This window comes from Lepisma saccharinum, chromosome 6, assembly GCF_977018435.1.
Source record: "Lepisma saccharinum chromosome 6, izLepSacc3.1, whole genome shotgun sequence".
NCBI lineage: Eukaryota > Metazoa > Arthropoda > Insecta > Zygentoma > Lepismatidae > Lepisma > Lepisma saccharinum.
This window is the reverse complement of record NC_139234.1, coordinates 56,312,623-56,333,101: the sequence shown is the minus strand read 5'-3', so window position 1 is coordinate 56,333,101 and position 20,479 is coordinate 56,312,623. Positions and strand designations below refer to the sequence as shown.

Here is a 20,479-nt window from a genome sequence, read left to right as displayed (position 1 = left end):
AAATACAAATCTGTGGTCTCAAGTTTCACTCCTAGTGTTTGCTATTTATGTATGAAACAATATATTTATGATTTATGTAACCAGATTAAAATGGTAGTCAAATGCAACCTACTACAAGCCACCTAGTAGTCCTTGGATGACTTTTAAACTAGTATTCTTTTAATCCAATCTATTACGAGGGAGAATCAAATATAAAACATGCATTATTTTTATACATAGCTCCCTGCAACTGAAATGCACTTTTGCCAGCGGATAGTGTGTTTGGCAATCCCATTTTCCCAGAAAGCTGATGTACTCTATGTGATCAAAAATATCCGGACACCAGTCAAAATGTGTGTTGTGCATAGTAGGCCACTCTGTGGTGCCATCTACAGCGAGGTGAGGCAAGCAAAGGACCACTACAGGCAGCACAGTGCATGAGACAGCAGAATGGGTCCATTGAAGGAACTTACAGACTTCGAACGTGGTGAAGTGATTGGGTGCCACCAGAGTAACAAGTCAGTGCGCGAGATATCCACCCTCCTAAACATCCCGAAATCCCCTGTTGCCAATGTGATAGTAAAGTGGAAACATAATGGGACGTGTACAACCGCAAAACGTTCTGGCTGAGCGCTCATGTTGACAGACAGAGACCGCCGAGTGTTGAATAGGGTAGTACGAGAGAATCGGCAATCAGCGATCGCCACCATCATACAGGAATTTCAAACCAGGGCAGGATGTAATCCTAGCAGCATGACTGTGCGACGTGAGGTATACGACTCGGTTACCATGGACGAGCGGCTGCTCATAAGCCCCACATCACCCAACGAAATGTGAAGCGCCATTATACCATGTGGCGATCCGATGATTGTGTGTGAGTGGGGTGAATGCCTCATGAACAACATTTAGCATCCTGTGTTGTGCCAACAGTGAAATTTGGTGGAGGTCGGTTGACAGAGTGGGCATGTTTTTCCTGGAAGGGGCTTGGTCCCCTCATTGCTTTGCATGGTACTGTCTCGGCACATCATTATGTTGACATTTTACAAACGTTCATGCTGCCTACCATCGAAGAACAGTTTGCAGATGATGATTGCGTGTTTCAACATGACGATGCACCCGTCCACAATGTGGGCCGTGTGGGACAGTGGTTTCAAGAGAACAACATCCCACTTATGACCTGGCCTGCGCAAAGCCTCGATTTGAATTCCATTGAACATCTCTGGGATGTTTTGGAACGCCAACTTCGTGCCAGACCATGCCGACCAACATCCACTGCTCTTCTCATCTCGGCACTCGGCCAAAAATGGGCTGCCATTCCCCAAGATACCTTTCGCCACCTGATTGCCAGTATGCCTGCAAGAGTGGAGGCTGTCATCAAGGTCAAGGGTGGCCCCACATGGTATTGATTGCCAGTGCATCCAATGGAAGATGCTTCGAACTTCACGCCCTAATTCCAGTGAGTGTCCGGATATTTTTGATCACATAGAGTACATGTGCACAGCCAGTTGCACAGGAACTCCTCCACTCCAGCATCATCCTCAAATCATTTACCCCCCAGTGCTTCTTTCAGTGGCCCAAACAAAAAAAATGGCAGTCACAGGGGGATAAGTCTGGACTGTATGGAGGATGTTCAAATGGTGTCCAATGAATTTCCTCCAGTTTGTCACATGTTGCAGCAGCTGTATGAGGTCTGGCATTGTCATGAGGCAGCAGCACCTTTCTGATCGGTGTGCCACGTTGTTTGGTCCGATAAGCCTTTCCAGGAGTCATTTTTTCGGTAGCCCAAGTTGTCATGAATGATCACATGAGCATTACCATCGTTTATGTCCACTGAAGAAGAAATTTCACTTATTGTCAAGCGATGGTCACTTTCAATACGGCCCTGAACAGCCTGAATGTTCTCTTGAGTGATGGTTGTCCTTGGCTGCCGTTGATGCCTTCATTTTCCACAGTTTCTCATCCTCCCCAAAAAAATTATGTGCCATTCATAAACATGGGTCTTGCAAAGGGTGGGCTCCCCAAACTGAACTCAAAGACTCATCCAAATATCAGCTGGTGTTACCCCTTCTATTGCAAGAAATTTGATAAATTATGTGTTGCGCAATGGACGGCTGTACCTCTTGCTCACTCACTGTGCTGCTGACTGATGTGGAGAGTTGGCGAGGACTCCAGGGAGGGAACAGACTCTACACATCACCACCATCATCACCCCAAGGCCACAGAGCTGCACCACACTTTTCCTGACCGTGCAAAAGAAATTCTCGTTTATATTTGATTCACCCTCGTATAAATACATTTCCGAGTATTTTTTATGCTTGGATGATTTGAGTTGCCCTGACATACAAATAAATTATCATTCTGAAATTTATTTTCTAGTGTGGTGGCTGTAAAGACATCTTACTGGGGACATCTTGAAAATTATTCCTGGCAAGGAATGATTCCCTTGTTGCAGAATGGTTCTGTTGACCTTGCAATCAGTTCCACAGCCCAGACATTTGAACGGAATCAAGTCGTACAATTTACGCATCCTACAAGTTCCTTGCAGTAAGTATGATCACGATGTGTTGAAAAGACACATAACAAAATTTTACTCCTACAATATCTATATGAATATTTTATCCACACAGATATAGTACTAATATAATATTTATTGATAACTTATAGTGAACTGATCTGATAAAGAGCGAACATTTTTTGCCCATTTTATCTTAGAAAATTAAAGATTAAAAAAATAGTTTTATAGATGCTGCAACAGAAGAACAGAATTGTTTTAGAATTCCAGAAACACTGAATTGGTAAAATTACTGGCTGTTAATTACCATTCCAAATTAATCAGTAAAAAATAATGATAATAGCCTGATATGAAAATATTGCTCATAAAAATATGTACTGATTTACCAATACTAGGCAACATGACTTATAACTTTACATTCCTAATAAAAATAATAAGAACATAACAACTTTTGCACTGAAGTGCACGTTATTTATGGATATATCAGATTGGCAACATTATCAGTAATTTTGCCAATAAACCAAAACATTGGGAACCTTTGAGATACCATTCCATTTATTAGTTTTACTTGGAAGTTTATTGTAAGATGATACTGATAATAAGATAAACCATTCCAGAACCCATATTTTTCCTCTTACGATTTTTTCAGGTTGGCAGCTTATGTCCGACAGCCGAGGGCAAGTTCAGTGCACAATGTCTTGATATTGCCATTTACTCTTACACTATGGCTTTGTGGGACTGGTTTGCTTATAGTGCTCGGGTTCTCTCTGTTCATTGGCTCCTACCAACAAGAAAAGAAGTGGAGGGAACATCCAAGACCTTCCTTAAGTGAGGCACTGTTGTGGGCCTTTAGTACTGTATGTCAACAAGGTAAGAAAAGTTTTGATGAATGACTTGAAACAAAGAAAATTCTTTTCCTATTGCCAATCTGTAATCAAGACCTTATCAACTTTATAAAATAAGGAAAGATGTCTGATTTAAACAAACTGTACATACATATTTACCAGTTAAAAAGTTCGAAGACAACGGCTGAGCTTGAACTTATTTATAATTTTTTTTTAAAAATGGGCCTTTTTTAACAAAATGACAGAAAAAATATTACAGGACAGTTTAATGTATAAACACTTTATTTGTAAACAGTAGTTTTCATGTATGCAGCTATTATCTAAGGAAAAAATATTGATTGGTGTGGCTATGTCCTGAAGGGAATGAAAAAGCCGTTCAGTAACTGCACCAGATTTCACCATTTTCATAATGAATCAATACGCTATTGGAATTGAAAAAAAAATCATCTCTACTAGTTATATTAGTTCACTACTAAAATTAGTTATTACACGTTTTTATTTATTTGAGGGTATTCTTACAGGTTGGTCGTGCACTCCTCATTCATGCTCCCTGAGGACAGTGTTCATGGTTGGCTACTGCACAGGAATTCTACTTTATACAGCATATTCAGCATCGCTTGTCTCGGTTCTTTCGGTCAACCCTCTCCCGATAGGCTCCCTTGAAGATCTGGCAGCTACTCAGATACAAATTGGAGTCCATAATTATCCAGTGACACATGAAACAATGCAAGTTAGTTGTGATTTGTATGTTCCTCTGAATGCATAATTCAAGAAAATCTTTGTGGAAAAATATTATTAGTTAATTTATGTTTTAAAATATTTTGCAGGTTAATCTCAAAATTGAACCAGTTTCTTTCTGGGTTTATAAAATTTTTCATCTTGAAAATGTGATACTTAATACCATGTGGCATTACCAATGTAACATTAAACCAGACAAGAAAGTCTTGAACACTTAGTTTTATGATACACTTACTTCAGAAACGCCAAAGAAAATGTTAAGAGTATATGCTGAAATGGACCATATAATAAAAAAATATCTAAATTACAGCTTCCACATCTTTCCAGCAATCCTCACTGAAGGTGGCGAGAACACTTTACAAGAGATACCTGTCTCATCCAAACACTGGCTTGATGACGATCTCATATTCAATGGAGAAAGTCAGCCAAAAGAGGTTTGCATTCTTTGTCGACAATTTTGCAGGCAGAAAAGCTATGCAGGAGCAGCCAGTTGAGATCGCTTGCCAGATTACGGAGTTAATTGTGCCATACACTTTACAACGTCAAGGTGCAATGTTGAAAAAGAATTCTCCATTGCGGAAAATCATTAACTACAGGTAATGTAATGTTTTGACTGCAGAGGGAGTAAAAATTAATCTTATGATGTAAGTCTCAAATTGACATTTAAGGTACTGCTATCAACAAAATTCTACTAAAAATTTTGATAATGCATTACTTACACTTGTGAAGACATGCTTATATGTTATTTTACCCTTATGGTACATTTTATTGCTTTATTCACAATATTTTGATCATCTGGTAATGACTTGCACTGTTAAAATATTGTGAATGAATAATGTGTAAGTGTTCAAATCAAGCAAAATGAAAACTCCATAGCAACTAACCATTACAATTTCTATACAGATAGGAGTTTATTGTGGGAAGTTAGAATTAGAAAATATGACTCAGCCGGGAATCAACCCCCACTTGTTAAAATCTCAACTAGGGCATTTGTCACATGTCTTGTTTCGGTTAGCCAATGGATGAGCCAATATGAAATTTAGGCCAATGCAGATAAAATACCAATATAACATTTACTGATACCAATAACCAATATTCTACCGATCTGATATAAAATTCCAAATGGTTCTTGAAAAACCTGAACGGTTCTTTATCTTCTTAATAATGTGTGTTTCTAGATGACAGCAGTGCAAAAGAATGCAACATATTTAGACTTTCACTTTTTTAACAAGTGATTGATTAATTGACTTAGTTTATTTTACTTTGCATTTTGTGCCTCTTGGCTAATTTGCGAAGATGGTGATGGGGATGAGTGATGAAATTGATGAATGGACATTCACAAACAACCAAGCCCGAGTGGGATTCTAACCTGGGACCCTGGCGTCGCAGCACGATGTGATAACCACTCGGCCACAGGGTCCGGCAAGTAGGGCATGGAGATTATCCATAAAAATATTAACAAAATGCCAGAATTTTGCACTAAATTATAAGATATTTATAGATATATCGGATTGGTAAATTTACAGATATGCCTATATTGGCCGATTCTGATAGAGTACTGACTAATCTGTCCCATCCCTAGTTTGGGTGTCCCACCTGCATGTGTTAGCCTTTTTCTAAAACAGACAAGTTGAATCATATATGCTGAGTCTCTACACTAATATATCTCATTTTTCCAGCCTGCTGCGGATGCAAGAAGCAGGAATTATAAACCAGAGAAAGCAACAATGGCTTCTTCAAATGCCACAGTGCCACAAGATCCAGAAATACTACAGCGTAGAAGTGGATGATCTCTATACAGCATTTCTGTTGTTGGCTGCAGGAATTGGGCTCTCTATAATTATGCTCGGTTGTGAACGCCTGTACTCCAAACTTACAAAGTGAGAGTCATGATTGAAGAAAAACAGGGTGAGGTTAATACTGTTTGAATTTGATGGTTTTCATTTCCAATTCTGTCAAATTAGCAACTGGTTAAGGTATGTTATCTGCTGAAATGTTACAAATTCAGTATTACCGTGCTTGCATATCATGGTTCAAGTTTTCAATTTTGTCAAATGCAGTGTAGAATACAAATAAATATCCATTAATATTGCACGTGTCCCATGTAAGAGAAACAGACTGTTAGTAGGTAATAGATTGTTTAAGAAGAAATATGACAGCCATAAGATTACAAGATACAGTTGGAATAATGAATGAAAGTCTGTAATAGATTACACTAGCCTGCAAATAATTTTTTTTCTGCAGTATGAACCTCAATAGGTGACTTTTACTAATTGCGATACGCTGATTTAAAAAAATGTACCCTGTTTTGTTGCATCACGTCAGCGTATTTCACAATATGTTATTTCATTATTATATCATTTATTGATAACAACCCCACCCCCATTTGTAAATAGTGTAGAAATTGCAAATACAAGATAAATACAATAAATTATAATAATATAGTAACATAATATATAAAAATAAGATATAATTACATTTATTATGTAATATATGAATCTAAATACATAAAATGAAGTATATATTCTACGTTAAATGCAAGGAATAACAGTTATAAAATGTGCACGAGAATGTCATACACAAACAAACCAAATTAATAAACAGAAGTAGCAAGGACACACTTTGTAAAAGCTGACTTACCTCTGAGAATGGATATTAGATGTCTTGGGTTTCCCTGGGCCTCCCCGATGGCGCAGTGGTAGCGTTGTCGCCTTGTAATCAAGGGGTCCCGGATTCGATACCCGGTGGAGGCACAAGTGGTTCGGATCCCACTTTAAACTGTAGGTCCAGTCCCAATTAGCCTTACTGTGCATAAAGTGGACTTAAATCAACAACAATCTTGGGTTTCCCTTTTTTCTTTTGCGGTGGAACTGGAGTGCAAGTGATTTCTGGCAGGCTCATCACGTGTAATAGACCAACAGAAATCAGCCATCATATGTACGTACATCCCAGGGTCCCTGATAAAGCCGCTCCAATTCCTTAAGATCTTGGTGGAACCTCCAATCTTCACTGAGAGTAAACAAATTCTCAGGGAAGTGATCAAGATGTGACATCAGGAAATGAAGCTTCAGGCTCATATTACGACCGAGCACTTCGAACTTATCCAGCATATTTCTCACAAGGTCTTTGTACAGCAGGTCCTTCACATTACCAAGAAAATTTCCTCAACTTCTTTGAATGCTTCAATTTTGCCCATTGTCTTGTTGAAAATGTCATCAACCATCAGCTTACGAATTTGTGGTCCATCCATCCATGTAACATACCTACTCTGACTTTAGCCTGTGATAATGAAGGAAATTTCATGCATAAGTATTGGAAACATGGGCCACTTTTGTCTATCACCTTTACAAACTGTTTCATAATTCCAAGTTTTATGTGTAATGGGGGAAGGACAATTTTCTGGTGGTCTACAAGGCTTGCTTCTGTAACATTTCTGGATCCTGGTTTAATTTCCCCTCTTTCAGGCCACTGTACAGTATTCCAATGTTTGTCTCTGGCCCTTTAATCCCACTCATACATAAAACAGGGAAATTTCATGTATCCTCCCAGTAATAAGCCAATGACTTAAAAGTCACCGCATATTTACCACTGATGCTCCTGGTACTCTATTTTGTCCAGAACTAACCTCAATGTTTCATGTGACTCAGCTAGGTATGTAAAATGTGCAAGAGGAATGGATGCTAATTTATTGTCATTGTGTAGCAAAACGGTTTTAAGGCTTCGTTTGCAGGAGTCGATAAAAAGACGTCAGGAACTGGGATCATATGCTTCCTCTCCTAACTGTTGCACAAGATTAGGAATATCGGTACAAAATACCAATTGACCTTCTTGAGTGCAGCATTTCCGAAAATGTTTGTCACAATTTCTATACCAAGAAAATGTAACGCCAGGAGCCAAGAGATTCTTTTCGAGCCAAGTAATTCACTAACTTTTCTTTTGTGAGCCCTAGGTCTCGTACCAAATCATTCAACTCAGGTTAGGTAAATAGTTTCGGTGAAGTGTCTTAACTCTTCTGTTTCGGGATACATTTCATCACTGCTTGAATATGAGAACTGCTTCATTGTCACTTAAATTTTCTGGTGGTTTAGGCACTGGCAGGTCAGGTCCTAGACCACCTAGCTGATGGCAGATCGGGGTATTCAATTCCTTTCCTTATTTTGTTGTAACCAGTAACCTGGGACAAACAAAAATAACAGTCATCATGATGATTTTTCTGTTCGTGCCACATCATAGGTATTGCGAAAGGCATTGCCTTTTGTTTTCCTTCATACCAATAATGTAGTCCCGCGACACAAGTGTTACATGCACTATGTGGAGAAAAAGATTTATCATCACCACCTACCATCACTCTGAAATACAAGAAGTACAGTTTCTTCACGAAAGAATCTATTTTTCATACCTTCCCATTGAGCATATAACACCCACAAATGTTTCAACAGTGCCACTGTACATCACATCTAATGTATTCTCATTTAATTTTTGTTTCATCAAGATCTTTGTTCATATTCAGCGTAATGAGGAAATATGTGATAGTACCTTCAGTAAAAAAAAAAGGTACCTGGAATTTGGCTGGTAAAAGTCCCACATTGGAGGTATCGAGAATTCATTTTGTCCATAGGATGGCAGCACTGTACTGAATGACCACACAGAGGAGTAGAGTAATCTATCCATCAGTTTGTGCACAGCAGCTGTTTACGTTAGTTGTGTTGACGAGTCTCCTGTGATTTGCAGAATGGAGACAAATATCGAGCAAAGAATTTGTTGCCAACAGGTGGTCGTGTGCTGAATCGTTGAAAATGCTACAAAAGGCCTTTGGTGATTCGTGTGTCAAAAACAGAAGCGCATGCATGCTACAAGGCTTTCAAAGAAGGCAGAGAAGTTGTTGCTGATTTTCCCCATTCTGGTCGACCTTCCACGTTGATGACTGACGAAAACGTCGGAAAAATCAGGACAATGGTGCTTGAAAACCAGCGTGTGAGTGTGAGAGAGGTGGCTCGTGAGCTTGGCATATCACACATGTCCGTTCACAACATTTTGACTGATGTGTTAGGCATGAAACGCATCGCGGCATGACTTGTTCTGAAGGAGCTGACATGCAAACAGGTCAACAATCTTCGGAATGGCATTTCGAAAATGAACCAAAATCCAAAAAAGCATGCCAAAGTTACAAGTCAACTCTTGTTCAAGAGTTTTTAGCCAAAAACTCAAAACATGTCCTCGCCCAAGCCCCATAATCCCCAGATATGGCTCCGTGTGATTTTTTTCTCTTTCTGCGACTCAAGTTAGCACTTCGTGCAAGGCATTTTGAATCAATTGAATCGATTAAAGGAAATTCGCAGAAGGAACTCGGGGCGATACAATCTTCTGCATTTGAAAAGTGTTTTGAAGACTGGATTAAGCGTTGGCATATGTGTGTTGCATCTGATGGGGTCTATGTTGATGATTAACCATGTATTTTGTGTTTCATTCACAAATTCCGGGTACTTTTTGTATGTAGTAGTATTACTATGCTGCACATATAATGTAGCTATATAAAAGGAAAAACTTACATTGTGCGACAACTGACGTGATACACAAAAACTGTTGTTATTTCAAGATTTAGATTATTGGTGTCTATTTGAATCATCTATTTTCATTTTTACCGCAGAACCATTGCAGGCTAGTGTTATATGTTGTTAAACAAGGAAGTAAAGAAGATAATGAGCAACATTAAAGTAATACACAGTGAGAATTTAAGACAGTGACCACAGGTTACTCGTAGGTGATGTGAGGGGATTGAAAATACAAAATAGAAGGGAGAAACAAGAGAGAAGGATAATAAGAGTGTGGAAATTGAAGGATAAGATGATAAAGAGAAATACAGTCAACTCTTGATACAACCTTTCACAATTCCCAGGAAAAGGGTCGTTATTTCAAAGGGGTTGGTATTGGAATTTGCACAAATTTTCAGCTTAAACATAGCTCAAACGGACACCATTTATCCTGGTAGTTATACAACTAGATATGCACAGAACGTGTGTTGTGAGAAGGAAAATAGAACATGAAAACGTTTTCACAAAAAAGGATTTAAAATTATGTTATTTTCTTTTAATTGTGCACAGTCCTTGCTCTTCCACGAAATTTTTACAATTCTAGTTCATGAGAAACACGTTTGCACTGAGACCTATGGAAAGGAAAATCCCTCGTTTATTGCAAGCGAAACTCGAAGAATCTTGACACCAGTCACACTGTTGCCAGCAAAAGTCGGGAGATAATCGTGTAGAATGAATGTTGGATTTTAACGGGTCTACTATCATTGTCTGTTACAAGATTAAGTTGTAAGATAAGATCTGTCGGGAGTGACAACACAACCTTTCTAGGCACCAGCGGGGCTGTAAATTTCGTTATGGTTCGGCTGTGTAAAATACATCATAATAAAAGTCAGGTTTTCTATCTTTCAACCAACTTCATATTCATCCCCCTCCCACACACCAGAGAGCAGTCCAAACTCTTTCTCGACTTGCATTGTAATCTAGCCTGAAAAAGGAAGCACGCAACATGCGATCTCTTTGCACCAAATGCATATTCTAGGACACATTAAACAGCGTCACACTCGATAATAATCATTCGAGTTTGGAATTGGATTTCACTTTAAACTGTATATTTAGTCCCGATTAGCCCATCAGCATAAAATGAACTCAAAACAAGCTTTACGAAACCTGCGCATTCTCAGATATCAAAATGGTAGATCGTTATTCTCTCACATTAATCGATGATTTAATGTTGGATTTAGGAGTATTCTCGATGTCAAACACCCGGTCACTCCGCCAAAAGTTTTCCCCTTGAATAATGTCTTTTTAATCAGTCTCAATGTCCATTCCTACATTGAGCACTTTTTGTTTTCACATGAATGGTTCTGAAGAAAAGCGGATGCGAATTAAATTTACAGTTTTGCTCATCAGAAGGTGCAGAACATGAAGTTGTTTTAACTCTTGTTTTTCTTTCTGGAGATCGAGTTTTGTTATCGTCAAATCAAAACAACTTTGCGAGATTCAAAACAATAACTTTTTCACGTTGGATGAGTCATTGCTGTTATCGGCAAGTGAGAGCTTTGCAGACGCTAGACAAAACACTGGCTGTAGCGTAAAAACAAGGACACCCGCTGGAAGTTCGAGCAACAGGTGGCGGAAGAGAAAAATCCAGGCATTTTAAGCATAACGCAACTGTTGAAGACAAAACTTTTAACAGCAGTATAAAGAAGAAATGACCCTTGCTTTTCGTTTTACCATGCAAAGGTAAAAGGTAAAGTGCTACCCTGTGCTTAGCACCACACCATGAAGGCGTATAGGGGGTGTGGGGGTAACGCCCCACACTTTCTTGATCCAGTCCTGAGTGGGGGTGATGTGATCAGCATCACGCCCCTGACCGCCTTTACCCCCGAGGGTTTCCCCCAGGTACCCAATGTTATTCGACGCTGGGTGGGTGCCGGGGCCGCTTCCATAGTTAGAAAAGTTCCCGGATTTGAACTGGCCGGGGATCGAACCCAGGACCTTGAGCATGGTAGTCAGACGCGTTACCGACTGAGCCACGTTTTACCATGCAACAGACAATAATACGGGCAATATTTCCTATGCAGACAACAGCATTAAAAAAAATATATGACCTGAATTCTGCAATTATCACTGCCTTGCACACCAGTGGCAGAGAATGAGCTGGGAAAGGGGCAGGAGTGCCATTTTTTTTTTTTAACTTGTTCTATGGTTTTTGTTCGTTTTCAAGAATGTGGCCAGAACTGGTTGCCCCATTTTAGACGTCAAAGGAAGAGGAGTCCACTTCCACCCTCACTTGTAATCAGCCCATGTGCACACGAGCAAGAAAATCATGCCTGAAACAATCAGCATCGCCCCTCCCCCCATGTTTGCTGACAGGAAACGAAGGAGAAGTCAGTCAGCCAACGAAACACTTCTTTCTGGCAAATATTATGACATCGACACAGTTAAAAAAACGTATCTAGTGGGGAAACGGGAGTTATGATGCACGTAAGATCGAAGTAAACTTTTGTGGAAACTTGGATGACAACGCATTAAGTGGGTTGACGATCTTTAGTTGGACTATGTGGCTTCGATTATCTCTAACAGTTTCACTTTTCTATGAAGTGTTACAGGGAACAAAGAACACGTTTTGAATGAAAGTGGTTACTGGAAGTTGTCGGCTACAAGGCAGAGAGTTGCTCACTCACTTGAACCTGCTGAAATCTAGGTCAGAGCTGGACAGATGGGCAAGACTTCCAGGTGCCACGCGTCTGTATTTTGGAACATTCCTGCGATCTTATCTCTCAACGTGGTGTATTTATCGAGCTTGATCTGTCATACACATTGGCAAAGACTGCAAGTCGAGCAGTAATTTTGGGCTGTCCCCCCCCCCCCCCAAACCTCCCATGCGAGTTTTCAGCAGCTCTTAGGACAAGGAAACAAGTCAAGGTCGATTTAAAATAACATCCAAGCACATTCGATCTTCTCAATCTTCTCTTCTCGCGTATCCAAGAGCAAGCGAAATCACAATGGCAAAACAAGCCTGGCACGTTGGGTAGCGACAGTTGGGTGCAGGGTAACATTGGTGCACTTGGGAGAGGGTAGGGCAGAGGTCAAGTGCTATTGGATATCACTCAAGTGTGGTGTGGTAGTGTCTATTTTTAGTTCAGACCTAATTGTGAGCGGTAGAGAAGGGAATGAGTGTGAATAAAATGAGTGAACAAAAATTGTATTTTTCGGCCGATTTCCTTCAGGGGACCTTGGAGGCCACTGGAGAAGAAGCAAGTCGTCTGTACCATGACAACCGATCCAACGATGGGGGAAAACTTCATTTAACCATTCCCGCACTGTTATGAAAGTGAGGGGGAGTGCAGTCTTGTTGCCAAATGATGTGTTGTTTATCCTCCAGTTGCGGAAAGAGCCAATTTTGTAGCATGTCTAGATATGAAATTCCAGTAACAGTTTATTCCATAAAAAAGAACGGCCCATAAACTTCTTGTTTAGATACTGCCAAAAGACATTAACTTTGAATGAATCCCGTACGTGCTGCAGAGTTTCCCATGGATTCTGTGACCCCCAGATACAAACATTGTGTGTGTTCACTTTTCCACTTAGATGAAATGTGGAGTAATCGCTGAAAATCACACAAGTAAGAAAATAGTCATCTTCTTGATTAAAAATTTGTGTGCAGAAGTTTGTACGGGCCAAATGATCTGCAGGCTTTAGGGCCTGTAACAGCTTCAGACGGTACGGTCTCATTTGGAGTCTTTTCCTTAACACTTTCCACACTGTCATTGTTGGCATTGCTACTTCTGGACTCACCCACCGTACAGATTTTCTAGGACTGCAAGTGAAAGCCGTTATGACGCTTTCCACCTTATTGTCTGATACATGCACCCGTCCGGAACTTTTCCCTTTACACAGGCATCCTGTCGTATTAAACTGGTTATACCACCTACAAATTTTGTTGTCAGACAGGGTGTCACTTCCAAACTTCACCGATATGCCTGTTGAACTGTAACACCTGAATTAGACCTTGCGAGTTCCAACACACAAAAAAATCTAAACTTGGTGAGCTACGCTTTCATTTCATATTTGGCTCATATTTGTAATGTGTATAGCATAGAAAATATACAAGTTTAAACCTCCGATATTCATTTGTGTACACCCGTATTTAAACATATGTAACTAATTTGACTAATTTCTTAAATTCACAACAGCATACAGTATTGGTGCGTCTCCATGACAAGAGGGGTTAGAATTGACCACTATTGAAGCCAGGGATCTTGGACAAGGCATGGACATTTCATTATGTGTGCGTTTCTTCATGAATTTCATTGCTTCACCATTCTTCACTATAGTCACCATTAACCTAGAGAATAGATCAATGTAAATTACACAAAATTATAATCTGTTGAGGTCTATGTAATACAATATATCACTCCCTCAAATATACCACAAAACTTGTTTCACTGAAGAACAAATATCTCTCAGAAACCATATTGCCTGAATTATCGTTGAATCTCGTACATCCCTATTTGATTGGGAAAATACACAGTCAGCTTTAAAGGAACACTCAGGAAATTCTAAAACTTATGAACATTTACAAAATGTCACTATTTAATAAACACTGCACTGATGATACAAAAATTTCACAATTTACAATGACTTGAAACACAAAATAAATCACAGACTTTGCACAAACAATATAATTCTATGAGGCCTTGCGTTTCAGTTCTTCATGGATTGCTTGAAGCTCCCCAAACTTCTTCTGCAAAACCTTCTCCCTCTCAGTCTGCCTATTCACATCTTCAGTAAGAGACTGAAAATACAAGAACAAATTTCAGAAACTTCAAACAACAGATTAAAAGAGCACAGGGCGCGACAATGTTCAAGCAAATATTTTGTTTAATTATAATTAGATATTTATTGTAATGTGTTATGTAATAATTATCAATGTTAATAGGAACGATTACTGTCAATTTTTATCTCTAACATGGATTTCTAGTATTTTGTACCAAGACTACTATGACAACCTTTGTGGTTGCCAAAATTTCCACAACTTCAATTACTGTGCAAGTTTTTTTGTCCATTACAGGTACACTACAACTTCTTATTGAAATTGAAAAGTTATGAGCACTTGAGTAATTTCCCTGTAAAGAGTGAACTAATTCAAACTTTACTAAATAGATTATGGCACAAATATACATTACATAACTAACTTACTACAAAGTTATGTGAAAATGTTCCTGAGCCCAGGGTCAAACATGAGGTCTTTGGCATTCCATACAAATTAGAAGACATATTCATGATGGATGCGGTAAACGCGGTTTAAAAATACTTACGTGAAATTTAGAAAATTTCGCACTTCCGCCTTGCACAATTTAATGGTTAAATCCTATTAATTTCGAAGATCCAACGCCATACCCTTTTGTGAAAGAAGACAGTGGATCTTCAAAATTAATAGGATTTAACCATTAAATTGTGCAAGGCAGAAGTACGAAATTTTCTAAATTTCACGTAATAATAGAAGACATATGTTAACTTGTTAGCTGAATGGTAGCAATGCCTTGATACGAGAGGAAATCTAGTGGCTGATAATGGAAAACATATGGATCTGAATTTCATTTCCAGTTACAGATATTCCTTGAGAAAATTCAACTGCTTTACAAAAATTTATTAATAATAATAATATGATTACAATGTTTTAGAAAAATATACCCAAAATGTAGCATAACATTACAATGTAGTATTTAGAATAAATATAATGCTGTATTTATAATAATGTAATTACAATGCCAATTCAACAAAAAATTTGCATTGAAATATTAATCACATTCGTGTATTCAATTAATTACAATTAACAATATAAAATTTGTAATTCTATATTAACTTCCCCTTATGAAAAATTCACAAAATGTCTTTTTTTTGTTTATAAACACAGAGCAACTTATGTTTGAGATGGGATTTGCTTTAAAAAAAAATACATAGTTTTTGTACCTCCATTCGCCGGGGGATAGCTACTGTCTCCTGCTCCTGAAGGAACTGGAATGTCGACAGCTCCAAGTGAGCCTGCTCTATCTGCTCATACAAATCCTGCAGCTGCTTGATCAGCCCTTGTGCCCTGGACTACAAGGGAAGGAGAAATTATAACCGAATAAAACACAAAGAAGATTGCTTTATTTTATACATCATATTCTAATCTAAAAAGGAACATATTTCTCTGCCCCCCATTCAGGAAACTATTTTCTAATGTACATTAGATTAGATCTTGTGATTCAAATCATTATATCCATATTTTTATATATAATAGGCTAACAATGTAACTACTACTCTATTATATGATTCGGTGTATTGATAATTTTACCGATCTGATATGTCTATAAATAGCTTGTAACTTAGTGTAAAATCCTACTAATTTTTTAATATTAATTTTCACCCTGAATATGCAGTTTCTTATTGATACTTGGATACATGCATTAACTGTGGAAAAGAATGAACCATTCAGGATCTTTATCCCTGGATATTACATATTATAGTCAACTCTCGATTCTACGACCCCGGATTTAATGACCCTCTTGAAGTAACGACCCTTTTTCCCGGGAACTGTGAAAAATTTGGAAAAAAGTTGAAAAATTAAAGGAAATCGGCTGAAAAATATGTTTTTTGCACTCATTCCCTTCACGAGCACTCTACCACTTGCAAGTTGGTCTGATCTAAAAATAGACACCACCACACCAAGCTTGAGTGATATCCAATGGCACTTGACCTCTACCCTCCCCTCCCCAAGCGTGCCAATGTTACCCCGCACCCGAGGGCCGCTACCCAACATGCTAGGCTTGTTTTGCCATTGTGATTTTGCTTGCTCTTGGATACGCAAGAAGAGAAGATCGAATGAATGTGCTTGGATGTTATTTTAAATCGACCTTGACTTGTTTCCTCTTTCATCGATAAATACACCACCTTGAGAAATTAGAGATAAGATCGCAGGAATGTTCCAAAATACAGATGCGTGGTACCTGGAAGTCTGGACCATCTGTCCAGTTATGACCTAAATTTCAGCAGGTTCCCGTGAGGGAGCAACTTTTGGCCTTGAAGCAGACAACTTCCAGTAACCGCTTTCATTGAAAATGCATTCTTTGTTCCATGTAACACTTTATAAAAAAGCGAAACTGTTAGAGATAATCAAAGCCACATAGGCCAACTAAAGATGTCAACCCGCTTTCGCAAAAGTTCACTTCGATCTTACGTGCATCATAACTCTTGTTTCCCACTTCATATGTTTTCCTAACTGTGCCGATGTAATAAGATTTGCCAAAAAAGTGTTCCGTTGGCTGGGTGACTTCTCTTTTATCCTCTCAGCAAACGTGGAGGGGGCAGAGCGATGTTGATTGTTTCAGGCACGATTTTCTTGCTCGTGTGCACACGGGGTGATTACAGATGAGGATGGAAGTGGACCGCTCTTCCTTTCCTTTGACATCTAAAATGGGGCAACCAGTTCTGGCTACATTCTTGAAAACGAACAAAAACCATATGACAAGTAAAAAAATTAATAAAATAAAGGTAATCCCCCTTCCCAGCTCATTCCTCGCCACTGGTGTGTATGGCAATGTCAGAGAGGCAATGTGATAATTGCAGAATTCAGGTCCTATTTTTTTTTTTAAATGCTATTTACTGCATAGTAAATATTGCCCGTATTGTTGTCTGTTGCATAGTAAAACGTAAAGCAAGGATCATTTCTTCTTCACACTGCTTATAAAAGTTCCACAGTTGCGTTATCTTAGAATGTTGCGGATTTTCTCTTCGACCACCTGTTGCTCGAACTTTCAGCTGGCGCCAGTGTCTTGTCTAGCATCTGCAAAGCTGTCGCTTGCCGATAACAGCAATGACTCATACAGCAGGAAACAAAAAGTCATTGTTTTTAATCTTGCAAAGCTGTTTTGATTTGAAGATAACGAAATTCGATCTCCAGAAAGAAAAACAAGAGTTAAAACAACTTCATGTTCTGCACCTTCTGATAAGCAAAACTGTAAATTTTATTTTGCACCTGACAAGAATAAACTTCCTCAACACTCCGAGCGTGTTGGAAGGAAATGCACATAATATAATTTCTTATTTCATCAGAACCATTCATGTGGAAGAAAAACAAAAGTGGTCAATGTAGGAACCCAACATTAAATCGTCGATTAACGTGAGAGTAAATAACGATCTCCCATTTTGATATCTGAAAATGCACAGGTTTCATAAAGCTTGTTTTGAGTTCATTTTATGCTGATGGGCTGATTGGGACTAAATCCAATTCCAAATCCGAATGATTATCGACTGTGATGCTGTTTAATGTGTCCTAGAATACGCATTGGGTGAAAACAGATCGCAAGTTGCATATGCAAGTCAAGGAAGGAGTTTGGACTGCTTCCTTGAATGGGGGAGGGGGTTGACTATGAAGTTGGTTGAAGCAAAGAAAACCTGATTTTTTTTACGATGTACTTTACACAGCCGAACTACAACGAAATTTACAGCCCAGTCTTTTTTTTTATCTGGGGCCTAGAAAGGTTGTGTTGTTTCTCCCGAGAGATCTTATCTTGCCAGTTAATCTTGTAACAGACAATGCTCCAGTAGACCCGTATGAAATCCAACGTTCATTCTGCTCGATTATCTATCGACTTTTGCTGGCATCAGTCTGACTGGTGTCAAGATTCTTCGAGTTTTCCTTGCAATAAGCGAGAGATTGTTTTCCTTTCCATAGGTCTCAGTGCAAATGGGTTTCTCATGAACTAGAATTATAAGAATTTCCTGGAAGAGCAACAACTGTGCACAATTGAAAGAAAGTAACATTATTTTAAATCCTTTCTTGTGAAAATGTTTTCAAGTTTTTCCTTCTCACAACATGCATCCTGTGCATAACAGGTTGTATAACTACCAGGATAAATGGTGTTCCTGTCTTCTAGGAACCTTTGTGTCCATTTGAGCTCCCTTTAAGCTGAAAATTGGTGTAAATTCCTATAACGACCCCTTCACTGTACTGCATTTTAAGTTTTTCATATCTGTGTCCTGAAAACCTTAACATCTAGGTTACACTGCATTATTAACACTAAAAACATTTATCATAAGATCAGTACAATACTACTTATCTTGATAAGAATATTTTCATGTAGATACTCATACTGTATCAGTATGTTTAACCTGTACATCACAAGTGTTCATTTACTTCGCACACAAAACTAAAAATTCTAGCTAATATTTCAGGAGGGAAGAATTATTACCAACCTGATACCCTCCAGTTAGAATTTTTAGCCTTTTCTCCATCTTGGCAGCTCTCTTCGCTTCCCTCGTCATATGACCCCTATTCTGCTCCAGCCTCTTGTCCAGTGACTCCAGTCTGTCTTTTTTACTTGCTAGGTTAGCTCTTGTGTACCGATTTTGGCCTGGCAAGAAAAGTACCTGTAGATAGAAAAAAAAAAATGTGTCTTTAGTTTTACAGTCACTGTAGAAGACTTGCTTAGTGCATCGTTCACTTTCTGGTACTAACGTGGAATTTGATACATTAGCAGAGATTTAGGCCTTGAATGTGATATAGTAGCAAGCTGGATCTTTCTTTTTCCAGATGTCATCTTGGAAAAATGACACCTAAATTTGTATTTTTATTTTTGTTATTTAGCATGTGCTTATTTCCATGTTAATAAAACATTAAAATGTCGAATCTTATCTGAAGAAGACCCTGTTAGAGGGTGGAAACGTTATGTTTTTAGTGATTATTTTTATTACAATAAATTTTGCCTTGGTCAGCATTTTAATGTTTTATTAAAATGTTTATGACAAAAAAAAAAGAAAATTCCCTACAAGAAAGGTTCTTGCAACTTTTATTTGTAGCTCTTAATGGTTTTCTCAATTGCACAATGTTTCACATAGCTATACCTGTTTGTATGCTTGTATGCGCTTGCCATCACATAGAAATCAGTACTGAACAGTGCAAGATTCTTCACGATATATACAACTCATTTTGTACTACCATATCTTTCATTATCCAAACACAAATATTTTTTTTATTACTTATAAAAACAAATTGTTAAGATATTAATAAAGCAATACCTGTGCAAGACATTCCTCCCAAACTTGTGTGTATGCTTCAAGTGACAGATCTCCATGTCCCATTCCTTGTTTAACAGTTTCCATTTCTCTCTTCAAGTACTCCTTTGCCTGCAGGATGAATAATGTATCTCAATATGGACATATGAATTAATGTTCTTACAGAGGATGAAACAGTTAACAACATCCTACAGAATTAATTTTTAATGTCTCTCATTACAGTGGAATCTGGATTTTATGTTCCCGGATTTTACATTTCCCTGCATTATACATTCAGTCTTGATGGTCCCAACATAGCAAAATGTTATAAAATTTTCCTCAATTTAACATTTTCCTGCATGTTAAGGTTTTTTTAGCTTGGTCCCCTAAAAAACGTAAAATCAAGGTTCTACTGTATGTATTAAAACATTGAAATGATAACAAAATTCTTCACATGAATTTCAAATACGTGGCTGGTATTCTATAACATTACCTGCAGAACATCTTCCTCGCTGAAATTCTGATAAGGATGTTGCTCCAGGTACGCCAAGTGCTGTGCTTGATTCAGCACCTGACCACCAGGCTTTCTCTTCCCAGGTGGGGGCAATCCCATCTGAGCTGCCGTTGGGGAGTACACAGCATCGTAATGGAGCATTGTGATCATTTCACTTTTTATCAGTTCCTCTGCCTGCAAATATTAATATTTACTTTTAACAATTTCTGTATGCTTCAAAAGTATTTAAAAAATACCTGAAGGGGTAATCTTGTTCGAATAATCACTTTGCTGGTTGTATTGAAATTTTTATCTACATAAATTGTGTATAACACCA

At 38.4% G+C, this 20,479-nt stretch overlaps 2 protein-coding genes across 2 annotated transcripts in view; one reads left to right on the top strand and one right to left on the bottom strand.

Annotated features, from left to right (window-relative positions):
* The first annotated feature begins 866 nt into the window (after positions 1–866).
* Positions 867–5,958, top strand: LOC145989078 (glutamate receptor 3-like). Its single transcript, XM_083124372.1, has 6 exons — positions 867–1,378; positions 2,356–2,523; positions 3,141–3,361; positions 3,858–4,066; positions 4,402–4,670; positions 5,754–5,958. The coding sequence occupies exons 1-6, from the start codon at positions 867–869 to the stop codon at positions 5,956–5,958; spliced, it is 1,584 nt and encodes a 527-aa protein (XP_082980498.1).
* An 8,230-nt stretch (positions 5,959–14,188) lies between these two features.
* Positions 14,189–20,479, bottom strand: part of Cdc5 (cell division cycle protein 21) — a 42,564-nt gene continuing 36,273 nt past the window's right edge. Inside the window, exons 12-16 of the mRNA XM_083123966.1 lie at positions 20,143–20,337; positions 19,674–19,781; positions 18,852–19,025; positions 15,585–15,713; positions 14,189–14,406 (exon numbers count right to left, since the gene is read on the bottom strand). Of these exons, the coding sequence (XP_082980092.1) occupies positions 14,299–14,406; positions 15,585–15,713; positions 18,852–19,025; positions 19,674–19,781; positions 20,143–20,337 (714 nt within the window). The 3' untranslated portion in view covers positions 14,189–14,298. The remainder of the gene's footprint in view (positions 14,407–15,584; positions 15,714–18,851; positions 19,026–19,673; positions 19,782–20,142; positions 20,338–20,479) is intronic.